Source organism: Canis aureus, chromosome 32, assembly GCF_053574225.1.
Source record: "Canis aureus isolate CA01 chromosome 32, VMU_Caureus_v.1.0, whole genome shotgun sequence".
Classification (NCBI taxonomy): domain Eukaryota; kingdom Metazoa; phylum Chordata; class Mammalia; order Carnivora; family Canidae; genus Canis; species Canis aureus.
The window spans coordinates 6,473,381-6,487,717 of NC_135642.1; the positions used below are offsets into that span (position 1 = coordinate 6,473,381).

The 14,337-nt window shown below is 40.2% G+C and overlaps 2 protein-coding genes across 6 annotated transcripts in view; one reads left to right on the forward strand and one right to left on the reverse strand.

Moving 5' to 3' along the window:
* Positions 1-14,337, reverse strand: part of LOC144302929 (uncharacterized) — a 107,445-nt gene that overhangs the window by 84,592 nt on the left and 8,516 nt on the right. For all 5 annotated transcript variants that reach the window (XM_077880454.1, XM_077880452.1, XM_077880455.1 and 2 more), the window contains one exon: positions 12,897-12,990. In XM_077880454.1, coding sequence (XP_077736580.1) covers positions 12,897-12,990 — 94 coding nt within the window. The remainder of the gene's footprint in view (positions 1-12,896; positions 12,991-14,337) is intronic.
* The window catches only part of LOC144302924 (transmembrane and coiled-coil domain-containing protein 5B-like), a 33,557-nt gene that overhangs the window by 18,089 nt on the left and 1,131 nt on the right, over positions 1-14,337 (forward strand). The window lies entirely within an intron of this gene.

The following is a 14,337-nucleotide window of genomic DNA, read 5'->3' on the forward strand; positions in this document are numbered from 1 at the left end:
AAACACATTTTATTTTTAAAAAAATCCTCTTTGGAGCTCTTAAAGCTTCACTGTCCAGTACAACAGCCACTAGCCACACATGCTTAGTCCAAAAGGAGGTGGGAAATAGGGTAAAATGCCAATAAAAGGAAGTTAAGTATCTCTCTAGGAATTTTCTATATTGATTACACATTGAGTGATAATATTTTGGTTCATTGGATTAAATAAGATAGTATTAAGTTAGTTTTGCTTTCTTTTTAATGTGGTTTCTAAAGATTTAAAATTACATATGTGACTCACATTCTATTGCTATTGGACAACACTGCCTTAAAGCATGTGGATAATCTACCTATTAAGTAAAATAACACAGTTCTGGAGTTATGGAGCTATTTTGTGCTTTTTTTCAAAGCAGAAAGGATGATATGCACAAAATCTATAAGATTCGGGCAGGGTGGGATATGTGTGTGTTGTAAGTAGAAGGGGTCAGGGCAAGATGCTTATTTAGGTATTCACTTTGGAAGATGTCATTTTTGAATTTTTTATTGCAGTAAAATGTATATAACATAAAGTTTACTATTTTAACCATTTTTAAGTATATAATTCAGTGGCATTAAGTATATTCAGTGTTGTGCAACCGTCAACCCTATTCATCTCCAGAACTCTTTCATCTTCCCCAACTGAAACTCTGTACTCATTAAACAAATAATTTCCCCACCCTCTCCTCCCCTTGGCCTCTGACAACCATCATTCTACTTTTTGTCTCTATGAATTTGACTACTCTAGATACTTCATGTAAGTGGAATCATACATGTCCTTTTGCGTCTGGCTTATTTTATTAGCATAACATCTTTAGGTTCATTTATTCCTTTTTAAGGATGAATAATATTTCATAAGTTTACACCGCATTTTGCTTATCCATTCATCTGTTCACAGATGCAATATTTCACTTTGTACTTGCTATGCTACTTATAATTTTTTTATGCTACTTATAATTGTTCTACTTTTGATGAAGAGCTTTAGCTCTGATTTATCTTATTTTCTTGTGTAGTGTCTACTGGAAGACTTATGGCATAGGGGCTTTTAATAGATTCCTTTTAATGAACTGTGCTTCTTAGAGCTATTTACAAATAGAGAGATTTTTAGAAGAAGCAGGAGTACATAATTCCCTGCCACAACATCAGTAGATTTTGTTGAGTTAAAAAAAACTTTGTCAGCAAATAATTTGGTACAAGGTCACCCTGGCAAGACAGTCCTATTGGGTACTGAATTCTTGTGAGAGGGGTTTAAGACTAGGAACTCAGTGCTATTCTACTATAATAGTTACCCAGTGCCTCCTGTCTACAGCCTTGGATAAACAGACATTCTACAAGGTTAGTCAGGTCTAGTGAATCTGTGCATGGCAAACAGGAACCAGGATGCTAAATCCTTTCCTCCTGAAATGTCTCTCCAGTGTCCTCTCAACAAAACTTAACACTTGGCCAACTGGCAAAGGAAAATATTTGAGGAGCCATGATCCATTTTCACAGAGCTAGCAAAAAGGATGAACTTGAAGCTCAGAGTCTGTAACTGACACAAAAACCTACTGATTGGAGCAAGACCTGCACAAGCCACAGCATACTAGGTTGGGCAATCCTACTCACAGGCAGGCAGGGAAGGGATGGTATTAGGACTGAAGATTGAAGGATCTGGTAATATGCAAAGGAATAGTTGTTTTTTTGAAGACCCCAAATATGCCTTTGTGACATGCAATGAATAAATAGAAGAACTCTGGTCCCAGTAAGCCGAAGTGTTTAATAGTGTTACGTGAGAAGGATCAGACAGTCCATCTCCCTTGCCCAGTGGTGAGGCCACATATGTTCTTGCAGTAAATGTTTAATGAACATCTACTATGGGCAAGGACTACTCTAGTTACCAAGGAAACAGTGGTAAACGAGGCAGTGCCTGATATCTTGACCCTAAAATAAAACAAGACAATGAATAAGAAACAGAACAACAAACTATTAACAAGACAACAACAACAAAACAGGTATTAAAGATGATACATAGGAAAAACTCTGGGTGATGTCATAAAAAGTAACAGGAAAGAAGGGTCCACTGAATTAGATGGGCTACACTGGAAAGGTTGCTCTGTGGGGGTGACATTCGAATTGAGAACTGAAGGATGAGACACGGCTAGTCAGTCAAGGAGCCAAAGGAAAAGCACTCTGAGAAGAGAGAAGAGCAAGGGGCAAAGGCCTTGAGGTGGAAATCCCTGGCTTTGCTTAGAGTGGTCCTGGGAGGAAGAGAAAGATGGGAGATGGGGTGGCCAGGGAGGAGAGGCATTTATTGTCAACAGCTGGATTATATTAAGGGCCAGCTCACATCCCTGCAGCAGGCAGAGGTGCTGACAGAAAGAAAAGCCCTAGGAGCCCATAAAGAGAAAGAGAAACCATCTGATTATAGTGTTTGTAAATGTCCTTGAGCTACTTCAGCACAGGGAGTGTGATATTATGTGTCTGTATAGATTAGGTTAAGCTGTAAACCCAGCTTTATTTAGCCCGAATTCCAAACAGGAATGCAACTGGCCTTGAGAGTCAGGGAGCCTTGAATCAGAAAGCCTATACTCTAAAGGCAACAATTTAATGCACTTCTCTTACCTATTAATCAATATCAGAAGCTTGGGTAATAAAATGAATTTCAAAATGAGTCTTATCTACAAAATTAATGGTTAGTTAATATGTTTGAAAGTTAGGAAGCTGGCTCTTACTGGTGAAATTAAGGGCATGAAATTTTGTAGAATGGCTAAAATATTTTTAATCTACTCCCTATTCACATGTGAACAAGGAGTATAAGAATCCAATGAGGTATGAAGGCTGAAACTTTTATGCATGGAACTCAAGAGCTGATTCCAAATTTGTTTTGTTTCTAGCCATTGAGGATTGCTAATCCATGGCCACCTCCAACATTTTGTGACTACTATTTTTGTTGTTGCTGTTGCTATAAAGAACCTAAGAGAGTTTGCATGACTAAATCGGCTTATATCCATTTGCAACACATTTCCCTAGTGACAAAAAAATTGGCAACAGGCATCTAACAGAGAACAACTGAAAGAAAGTAACTGTCTAAATACAGATGAGGATTCTAGATTTCAAATTTAAACATGACTGACTGCATACGAGCATGCACATATTCTGCAATTAGTGGTAAGTACTCCAATATGGGGGAAAGACCATCCTAGAACAGAGGAGTATGGCACAAGAACAGCAGGAGTCTAGATAAGAGGCTCTAACAGCCTTTTGACAAGGCTTCTATTACAAAGAGAACTGGAATTAACACTTGGGAACAGTGGGCAGAAGTATGGACGTGTGAAGTGTTCCAGAAGTACAGACCGTGTTCTTTCTAACCATTCCCATGATTCTCTGCTCCTAGAGTTTGAGGCTGTGAGCAAATACCAGGCCAGGCCCAGCTCTCAAGACATGAAGGACAATATTATCTTAATACTCCCTTTTAACTCACCAAATACACAAAAATATAAGTGTGACAATTTCTCTAACACCATCCATTCTTACACATTTTTCTACAAAGTTCTTTCAATTGTGTTTTATAGTAATTAAAAAAAAATAGACCAGTGAGGAAACTCAACATTATATGTGGAAAAACTTAATTCCAGAAGGTTCAGTGGAAATTATGGAATTAGAATTCATATTCTTCTATTCATGATGTATCTATAGGAGAAAGCCAGTAAAATGACTGGAACCAAGAGCTAACACTTCCTGAGATACTATAAAGTCAAAGGAGGAGAAATTTGTGGAGGCCTTGAGAATGTGCCTCAAAGGACTTAGTTAAGGGAACTTAATAAATCAAGGAGTCAAGCTCTGAAGGGATTTCCATACTCTATCCCCTTTCCCTGCACGTAAGAGGGATACTAAGGCAAATCTATTCCTGGAGACAGGACTATTATGATGGCCAAGCTTGGTTGCAAGACTCTGGATGTCCTTGCAGAACCTCTCTTGGGCTGCCTGGCAGTCTTCGATCCCTTCACCCAACTTTCCTTCCCCTTTTCCTTTATTTAGGGTCAAACTGGCATCATAGTCTGATTGTTCTCCCAGACTTTTCTGGCTCCCTACCCATTTTCTCTCATAGACACATCACATATCATTTTTGCATCTTTAATCACATCTTAGTGTCTGCTTCTTGGAGGACTTGGACACACAATTTTTTTCTATCATTTTTCTCCAAATAGTCTAAATGGGAAAATCGACATAATTAATACAGAGCTAGTTCCTTCTCTCTTAGTTGGGGGGTGAGGGTGTCACTAAAATCTGAGTGAATACGTGTTTATTTTGGAAGTAGATGTATCTTTAGTGATCCTAATCTGATGTTTTTAAAGTCCAGTAAGTGTCCCTCTTTTAGAAATAAGAATGTAATTCACTTAGATGATATATTGTAATTCTTAGAAATCTCCTTGAATATCTGCAGAGAGATTTAAAATGGCCTCCAGATATAACACAATCACAGCATTATTTTCATAAAATAAATTTCCATGGCAGTCACCTAAGTTCCCTAAGTTTAAGTTATGCACTTATACAAAACTAGACATGAATGAGGCCGCCTCTCTACGATGCTTCCAGCTGAATGAGCCTCTGGGCAATGCATCAGCATTTAAGGGAAGATTTGCTATACATTTTGAGTGGCCCCATGCAAAGTTGGAGACGTAGTAATGACAGCAACATCATTATTATTACTGGAACTTGAATTCTTGCTTAACCTCTCTTAATAGCTGCTGCTTGGCCTTGTGTGATTCTTGTGGCATCTCTGGATCTTAGCTTCATCTGTAAAATCTTGGGGTCAAACTCAGTAATCTCAAGGTCCTTTCTACTCCTACATTTGGTGTCTGTCCTTGCCAGACACCAAATGGGCAAAGGGGTTGCCAAATGATGAAATCAGAGTACAGCCAAGGGAAGTCATGGAGCCAAGGAATATTTTATTCTTACACTTTAAGATAAATATCTAAGTTTTTCAGAAAATTAAAATGGTGATTTCAATGCTATCAATACACTACCCAATACACTACACAAGCACACAATGAAACTATCTCAAAGTATCCCCAAATGACTCAAGTAAGTTAATCTCAAGCCAAAAAGAAGATCTTTCTCTATTCTTCATAGCAAACTATCCAACAAATCCCATGTGATAGTCATTTATTATAAGTAATCTATTAATTCACTAGCCTCTTCAAATGTAAACTCCTACCAGAGTTAGCCTTGGTATCTTATGATCATTTAAGAATAACACTGCTATTGCATGGTTTGAAAGCATCTTAAAATTTAAGTGGTGCTTTTGCCTGTGTTCATGGAAGAAATCTAAAGCTATTTCATTGTAATTTTAGGTTCTGTGCCATGTTTTTTTTTTTATTTTTTTTTATTTATTTATGATAGTCACACACAGAGAGAGAGAGAGAGAGGCAGAGACACAGGCAGAGGGAGAAGCAGGCTCCATGCACCGGGAGCCCGACATGGGATTCAATCCCGGGTCTCCAGGATCGCGCCCCGGGCCAAAGGCAGGCGCTAAACCGCTGCGCCACCCAGGGATCCCTGTGCCATGCTTTGATTGGCATATATGCCACCTTCTCTTGTCCTCAAGACAAGAATTTAGGTTGTTTACTGAAGATTTGAAAAACTACTGTGAAGATCATCTCAGATAGTGTGCTGTGCCTGGTTGTACTGTCCTCTCAGACAACCATCACCCATTCCTACCTGCTCTGGAGGGTGGCTTGTAGGAACTGCATCAGTAGAGTCAGGTCTTCCCTGACTCTGCTGCAATCTCCCACACCCACTCCCTGAATGCAAAAGAGTGCCAGTGACCTGGGGACTGATTACTCTGTCACATTTAGGTAATCGTTGATGTTATAGGAAACTCGATGAAACAAAAACTTAACATTTTTGCATTTCCCCTGTTTTTAAGTAGAACCAACCAATGTGGAGTACCTATATCAGGTGAGGAGAGAGGAAAGTGAGAACAGTGTATTGATTCTCATGGCTACTCCCTGAGAGGTTACCTGCACGAGGCTGTCCCTTAACCAGGACAGAACTAACCAGCCCTGCTCTTCCCTGGTTCTGGTAAGCTTTTGTTTCTGACTCAGTTGTGTGGAGAAGAAAGTGATCCACTGAACTGGGAAGTTAGGAGATCTTCCTAACTGCTGTGATACAGTGGATGGGAAGCCCAGAGGAGGTGTGGAGGTGGGGAAGAGTAATGTTGGCTGTGGAAAGGAGATAAATAGAGGAAGAGATCCTAGAGGAGTCTTTTTATTTTAATTGAAGTATAGCTGACACACAATGTTACATTGGTTTCAGGTGTGCAGCATCCTGGAGGAGTCCTAAGGAAAGGTTTTTATTTACTGGCTAGATACTCAAGAATGTTTATGGCTGAAGGGAATTCAAGCATAATTGGACTGCTAGCGGATGAACAGAGACCATCACAGGCATGGGTTGGGGGATACATTTGACTTGAATAGTTTGGGTTTTTAATGGAAGAGGTCTTGGGTACCATGTTCATAAACACACTATTAAGGGTCTGTGTGTAGGGGAGCTGATGGAGCTACCTTCCTGGAAATTCTATGCTTTCTGTGAAATAGGACACTAAAGTCAAGAAGATAGAGGAGACACTTTGAGGAAACAGTGAAGTTTGGCCTCTGAAGCAAATGGGAGGTGAAGCTACAAGGGACAAGCAAAGAGAGGTCATAGAGGGCTCAGCTGAGGCTGTGGGTTGCGAATCTCACTAACTACAGATGAAGGGACTGCTCTCAACAGCATAGGTGTAGAGAAGGTTAACTGGGATTGGTTTGGCTTTGTGGCTTTTACCTGGTGGTTGCAGAGAAAGTATAAGGAGTAGAGGTACTGACAAGAGAACTGACAGTGGGATCCAGACTTAGTGATAAAGGACAATGTGATAATCAGAAAAGTGGGAGATAGAGATTTCATTGGGATTTTGTGAGGATGAAATGTGATAGTCAACATACTAAACTTTGTAAGGACTCTGCAGGCTGGTCTCTAATTTTACTCTACTAGTTAGCCACAGGATGCTGGCAAAAGACAAGGACTCCTGAGCCAGAAATAAAGAACTTTAGGACTCACAGTTAAAGCAGTTGACAAATGAGCCCCATGCTCATTTGCACTGGTTTTCTATGTCCCCCGTCTCATGGGGGCAACACAAGGCCTGTGATAAACCTTGCACACACATTAGGTTGAATTACAAGAGAGAAACACTAAGTTTGGGGATTTATCACTTTCTTGCAAGCAGAAGCAAGCTTGCTTTTTGTCCAGGGGGACACTGGCCTCACATCTCAAGGTTACTTGCTACTAACACAACTCTGAAATGGCCTGGTTAAAGAAGGGGTCAGAGCCTTATATTCTTAGCAAAAACACACAGGCATGTACAGAGCTGACTGCCTTGAAGATTGCCTCTTCCAACAAGTATAGTGTATGGTAGATAGTGGGTTCTCAACAAACGTTAGCCACAACTCAATGATCATGATTCATGCATGATTTAGTTGAATCCTAGTTAAAATTCCAGGAAGGTAAATGGAGGAGTCAAAGATCTAGAGTAAGGGACATAGATATCCCACTAGCAATAAGAGACTGGATATTAAGCTCCAGCAAAATGAAAATTCTAGAACGTTTGACTTATTTATAGATAAGATGCAAAGAAAATAGGAACTAGAAGTCTTTGAATAAATTTGTTATAGTTATTCTTTTAAATACTGCATAAGTATGAAATATGAAAGTAGTGTTACCAAATGATCTATCATGGCTGCTAGCTCAGGAAATGAGCGGTTGTGTCCTGGCACTGCCAAGGCCAACTACTCCATCCCAGAAACCCCAAGGGGGCTGGAAAAATCGAGAGCATAGTTCCTGACTGGGTGTGCCAACACTGTTGCTAAACAAACTCAGGTAAACTCATTGCAAGAGAAGCCAATAACTCAACAGATGAGGGTTTGGAAAAGAGAAAGGGAGAAATTTATTTCCAGTGCCAGCAGATGGGGGAGGTGGCATGCTCAAGCTTTAACAACTGACTTCTCCACTAGCAAGATAGACATCCAGAGTGTTACAGGAGTGGTTCAAGGGGTATGTGCAAGTGAGTAGACAGGAAGTGTGTGATCACAGGTGGGGGGTTGGTATGTGTTCAGCTCATGATCATGGGCAGGGAAGGGGATATATGGGATGTGGTCCTCTAGGCATTTTCTTGCTTTTCTGGTCTGGGGGTGGGAATGTTCTGGTCTTTGTAAAACATCTTTGTCAAGGCCTCAAGATAGTAAGACATGAGCACAATGGGTTTAAGAGCATGAATTAAGCAGTCTTTTCTACTCCTGGTTTTAATTCTGGGGGTCTATAACTGAGCAAGAGGGCTTGCTGACAGTAGAACACAGGATGAAATGGCTCAAGTAAACCAAAATATAGCCACATTTATGAAAACACAATGAGTAAGTGTGAGGAGCAGAGAAAGAACTACAAATGTGGTTAAGAAGGTAAATCCTCACGTATTTTCAAAGGGAGACAACTGGATATATAAAACTGGAAAAAAAACTTTCCATAATGATTCCAAAGTCAAGGGAATGGACAAAATGACTTCCCCAGACAACTAAAAATAAGCTCTTTTATGATTTATGATCTTATTTAAAGGCCTTATAAAAACACAACACTTTTAAAGCCCCTGAACTTTATGGTCAACTAATATTTGACAAAGCAGGAAAGACTATCCACTGAATAAAAGACAGTCTCTTCAATAAATGGTGCTGGGAAAATTGGACATCCACATGCAGAAGAATGAAACTAGACCACTCTCTTTCACCATACACAAAGATAAACTCAAAATGGATGAAAGATCTAAATGTGAGACAAGATTCCATCAAAATCCTAGAGGAGAACACAGGCAACACCCTTTTTGAACTCGGCCACAGTAACTTCTTACAAGATACATCCATGAAGGCAAAAGAAACAAAAGCAAAAATGAATTATTGGGACTCCATCAAGATAAGAAGCTTTTGCACAGCAAAGGATACAGTCAACAAAACTAAAAGACAACCTACAGAATGGGAGAAGATATTTGCAAATGACGTATCAGATAAAGGGCTAGTCCAAGATCTATAAAGAACTTATTAAATTCAACACCAAAGAAACAAACAATCCAATCATGAAATGGGCAAAAGACATGAACAGAAATCTCACAGAGGAAGACATAGACATGGCCAAAATGCACATGAGAAAATGCTCTGCATCACTTGCCATCAGGGAAATACAAATCAAAACCACAATGAGATAGCACCTCACACCAGTGAGAATGGGGAAAATTAACAAGGCAGGAAGCCACAAATGTTGGAGAGGATGCGGAGAAAAGGGAACCGTCTTACACTGTTGGTGGGAATGTGAACTGGTGCAGCCACTCTGGAAAACTGTGTGGAGGTTCCTCAAAGAGTTAAAAATAGACCTGCCCTACGACCCAGCAATTGCACTGTTGGGGATTTACCCCAAAGATACAAATGCAATGAAACGCCGGGACACCTGCACCCCGATGTTTCTAGCAGCAATGTCCACAATAGCCAAACTGTGGAAGGAACCTCGGTGTCCATCGAAAGACGAATGGATAAAGAAGATGTGGTTTATGTATACAATGGAATATTACTCAGCTATTAGAAATGACAAATACCCACCATTTGCTTCAACGTGGATGGAACTGGAGGGTATTATGCTGAGTGAAGTAAGTCAATCGGAGAAGGACAAACATTATATGGTCTCATTCATTTGGGGAATATAAATAATAGTGAAAGGGAATATAAGGGAAGGGAGAAGAAATGTGTGGGAAATATCAGAAAGGGAGACAGAACGTAAAGACTCCTAACTGGGAAACGAACTAGGGGTGGTAGAAGGGGAGGAGGGCGGGGGGTAGGGGTGAATGCGTGACGGGCACTGGGGGTTATTCTGTATGTTGGTAAATTGAACACCAATAAAAAATAAATTAAAAAAAAAAAAAGCCAACTACCAGCTCCTTTTTCTTGGATTCCTCTCCAACTTCACAGTATGATAGGGATCCTTTCCACTCTGCTTTTATAAATTGGTCTAATCTGTACTTTTTCTTATCTTTTACTCTATAATGTCAACATCTTTATGAGGTTGAGAAGGCGTTCTCAACCAGAGAGGAGTTTCCTTACAATTGAATATTCAATGAAGCCATTATCCTTTATGTGCTCTGATATTAATCTTAATTGAGGGGCCATTTTCTCAGGCTCTCTGGATGAGAATATTGGTTCTGGAGGGTAGTGGTTGAAATGCTTTTGTTGACATCATAAGATTGTCTGTCCCTAATGCTCCCTCCATCTTAAACAAATGTTCAGGGTCTATGCCTTAGTATAATCCATAATTACTGATCTGAAGTCACTCAGGGTCTTTCTTTTTAACTACAATTGAAAAGCCATTTTTCAAAAAAAGAAAACTAAGCACAAAAATGACACAGAATTGAGCCTAGCTCCACTCAGTTAAGTCAAATTGTGGCACAACTGTTGACCTAAGTTTCTCACTCTGGCCTAAGTAATTTTATTTCAGATTAGCCAGTTGGGGCCATCTCCAGGATCTTGTTTGTGAAGGATATGGGATACCTGATTTATATTTCAACTGGGTTTGCTACCTCAGCTGGGACACAGATTGTTGGTGTGGTCAAAGGCCCTAGGCCTTAGGGCTAGAGGTTTGCCTTTACCATGTTTATCTCTAGGCAGATCCCAGGTTCCTGAGAGTTCAAAAATGCAGCATCTTTCCTTAGACATTATTATGAGGATAAAGGGAGAGGAAGATGGAGTGATCCTAACTGTCAAAATGAAATCTTTTGGGGGTGCCTGGCTGGCTCAGTCAATAGAGCACATGAACTCTAGGTCTTGGGAATATGAGTGAGAGCCCCAGGTTGGATGTGGAGATTATTTAAAAATAAAATCTAAAAAAAAAAAAAAACAAATTTTAAAAATTAAAATAAAAACTTCTGCCTACTGGTAAAAGTTCAATGGTGGGCTTTCATATCTATATACATATAAAAGAGGTTTAATTTTAGGAAATTTCAGCCTGCTACTAACATTATGTAAATGCCATTTGTTTCAAGATTTTAAGAACTCTTTTTTACATTAGCTAAATCTCTTTAATTTGCCTAAGAGAAACCAATTAGCTTAGTGAGGGAAATTATTGAAAAAAAAAAAAAAGAAACAAAACAAGGAGCTTCCTATCCATCTCTCCTGTTTTCTTGGAGGTAAATATTTTTATATCAAGGGAGTGTCTTAGGTTTCTATCCTTGTTCTATATAGTTTAACTCATCAGGATAAACGAATTGCAGAAAGCTTCCTTAAACCAATGTTATTCAAGTCCCTAAGGAAAGGGTGAAGACTATTTTCTTACGAATTAATCTTTTCTCTTCCTCTCATATTCTAGAATTGTTTAAGATAAGGTTATTCAAGGGGCACCTGGGTGGCTCAGCAGTTGATCGTCTGCCTTCGGCTCAGGCCGTGACCGTGGAGTCCCGGGATCAAGTCCCACATGGGGCTCCCCTTATGGAGTCTGCTTCTCCCTCTGCCTGTGTCTCTGCCTCTCTCTCTGGGTCTCTCATGAATAAATAAATAAAATCTTAAAAAAAAGAGATAGGGTTATTCAATTCATGTGCTCCCTGGCCAGGAGCCAAAAAGTCTCCCTGCCAGCACAGATGCCAGACAAGGAGACCACTGAAGATAATAAATCATGACTAGCAGAGACGTCTGGTCACCTTAGTCTTAATTCCACTCCAGGGGTCAACTTGTTTTGTTTTAATCCTTTGAGGCATAATAGAGATGGTGCCACATCATTTTTGTTTAATCATATTTAATAAAACAGCTGGCTTGTGGAGATCACAAGAACACACTCCAGGTGCAATGGAAAGGGAAGCCACCTGCTGGCTTCAAAGTGGCAGTGCCCTGCTCTGTAACAAGTGTTGATGGGCAGGAGAATCAGATTCCCATTAGGTGTGCCTTGCTCTTGCTCCTGTTTTCCCTTTTCCACAGAGAATCATACGTTCCAGCTTAGTAGTTAGCATTGTCTTCTTTCTGGCTAGGAGCATCCTCACACCTTACATGGTTCCAGTATCTAGGCATTAGGTGCTTTTGTGCTTTTGTGTTAAATGAGAAAAACTTAACCGAACAGCTTGTCCTGAGGAAGGCCTGTTGTGAAATCCATCCAAAAATCTAGTAAGTAGGAGTGGTGTCTGTTGAGTGAAGTGGGTTATCTGAGGTGAAATTGAGTCACTAAAGCAGTATGCACAATCCAGAAGAGAGCAATCTGGAAGGACTTTAATGTGTATTCTGGCCCCTAAGAAGCAGGGTTAGCACTGAAAACAAAAATCCAAAGAACCTTGGCCCAACATGTTAGTACTTGTTTGAAGGTAGCTGTGGCATATGGTGGATCGAGCCCCGATCTTAGAATGAAAGACCTCTGCTCTTGTCTTAGTTTTGTGGCCTTATCTCAGATTTCTCTCTCTGAGTTTTAAAGAGTTGATGAAGATTAATGATATAATTAATGTTAAAGCACTCATACCTCAGAAATAAAGAGATGGCAAATATTACTGATTGACTGAGGGGTCAATAGAGAATTGTCTCTGTAAGAGATCTAATGTAAATGTGCCACAAATCCTAACAGTTCCCTTTTCCCTATGAAAAGCTTCTGAAGGACCTAACAGAATCTCTCTAGATTTCTACTTAGCCCTCCCTCGAGGTACCTCTTCTTTACATCCTGCTGTTGATTCCTTACCACTTTCTACCTTCCTGCCCAGGACCTTTGACTGTTGCCCCTAGGAGACCTCTACTTGGCTCTGATGTTTGCTTTGCCCCTGGACAGGGCCCTTGTTCAGTGCCTTGCCCTTCCCCACATACCCACACTTACCAAGCCCAGGGTCAGAGAAACGAATTATCACAGCTGCCTGAACACCTTGCTGACTGAGAGGGATATTCTGGACATCAAATTCAGTGTGGTCAACCTTGGAGAAAAGAGATTAAGAAGAGTTCTGAAAGGCATAATCCCAATTATGTTTTCCTAATCTGTATGAGAACTCCCAGGGAAAAATCTTGGTTTCTAAAATAATCTTAAAGGCTTTTCTGGGTTCTGAGTCAATAGTGTCCATAAAAAAATATTCCTTGAATGTAGGGACTGAGTCATATTTGCTTAGCCCCAGAGACTAGACCATTGCATGAAACATGGTAGGCTCACAGCACATATTTGTTGAATTAAATCCATTTCTTTTTTTTTAACATTTTATTTTATTTATTTGACACAGAGCAAGAGAAAGAGAGAGAGAAAGTGAGCACAAGCAGGGGGAGCAGCAGAGGGAGAGGGAGCAGCAGACTGTCTGCTGAGCAGGGAGCCCAATGCGGGGCTCCATCCCAGAACCCTGAGATCATGACCTGAGCCAAAGGCAGCCACTTAACCAACTGAGCCACCCCGGTGCCCTGAGTTAAATCCATTTCTAACTTGTGTTTGTGTTCACTCAGAATCGTGGAATAGTCAGACAAACTGGTGGAAAATTATTGCCTATAAAGATGAAAGGTTAACTGTATTCAACCAATATCTCTTCTCACAGTCTTGAAGGGAAGGAAAGATAAGTGAGCAAGCACTGCCTTAGAATAATAAACTGTCACTATCTATACAAATCCTGGGGTCAAGTGTTGAAGAGAAGCAAGATACTATTGGCCATTCTTAGAGACAGGACTTAAGTGGAGAGGGAGACAGTGTTGAAACCTGTAGCATCCAAGATATAATTCACCAAATCACTTTGTTCTATTGGAGTTCTGTACATATAAGATGCAGAGCTTCCAGGAGATCACCAGCCCTTATGTACACACATGAAGTAAACCTTCAATGCTGAGAGCATTTGGGAACTCTGTGCTGGTCCCTCATCTTCAGTGACACATTCACTTACTTACTTGCCCTTACACACACAGATCCCTGAGTGGTTCTGGTTCAGGAAGAGGTACACAGGTATCTTATCTTTCAGGATAACATGGGTCCCAAGCTAACAGTGTACCTGATTGGTTATATGGAATTTTAGAAATTTGAATACTTTAAAATAGGTTAGTATTGCTCCTTAACTTATGTTGTTCTTAATTGAGTCATTGACCTCTTTGAGAACATAATAAAAAGCCATGAGTGGAGTGCCTGGGTGGCTAGTAGGTTAAGCATCTGACTCTTAGCTCAGCTCAGATCTCGATCTCAGGGTTGTGAGTTCAAGCCCCACATTGGGCTCCATACTGGGTGTGGAGCCTACTTAAGGAAAAAAAAAAAAAAAAGCTGTGGGCTATCTTTCCAGGATAATGAACAAGGTGACACA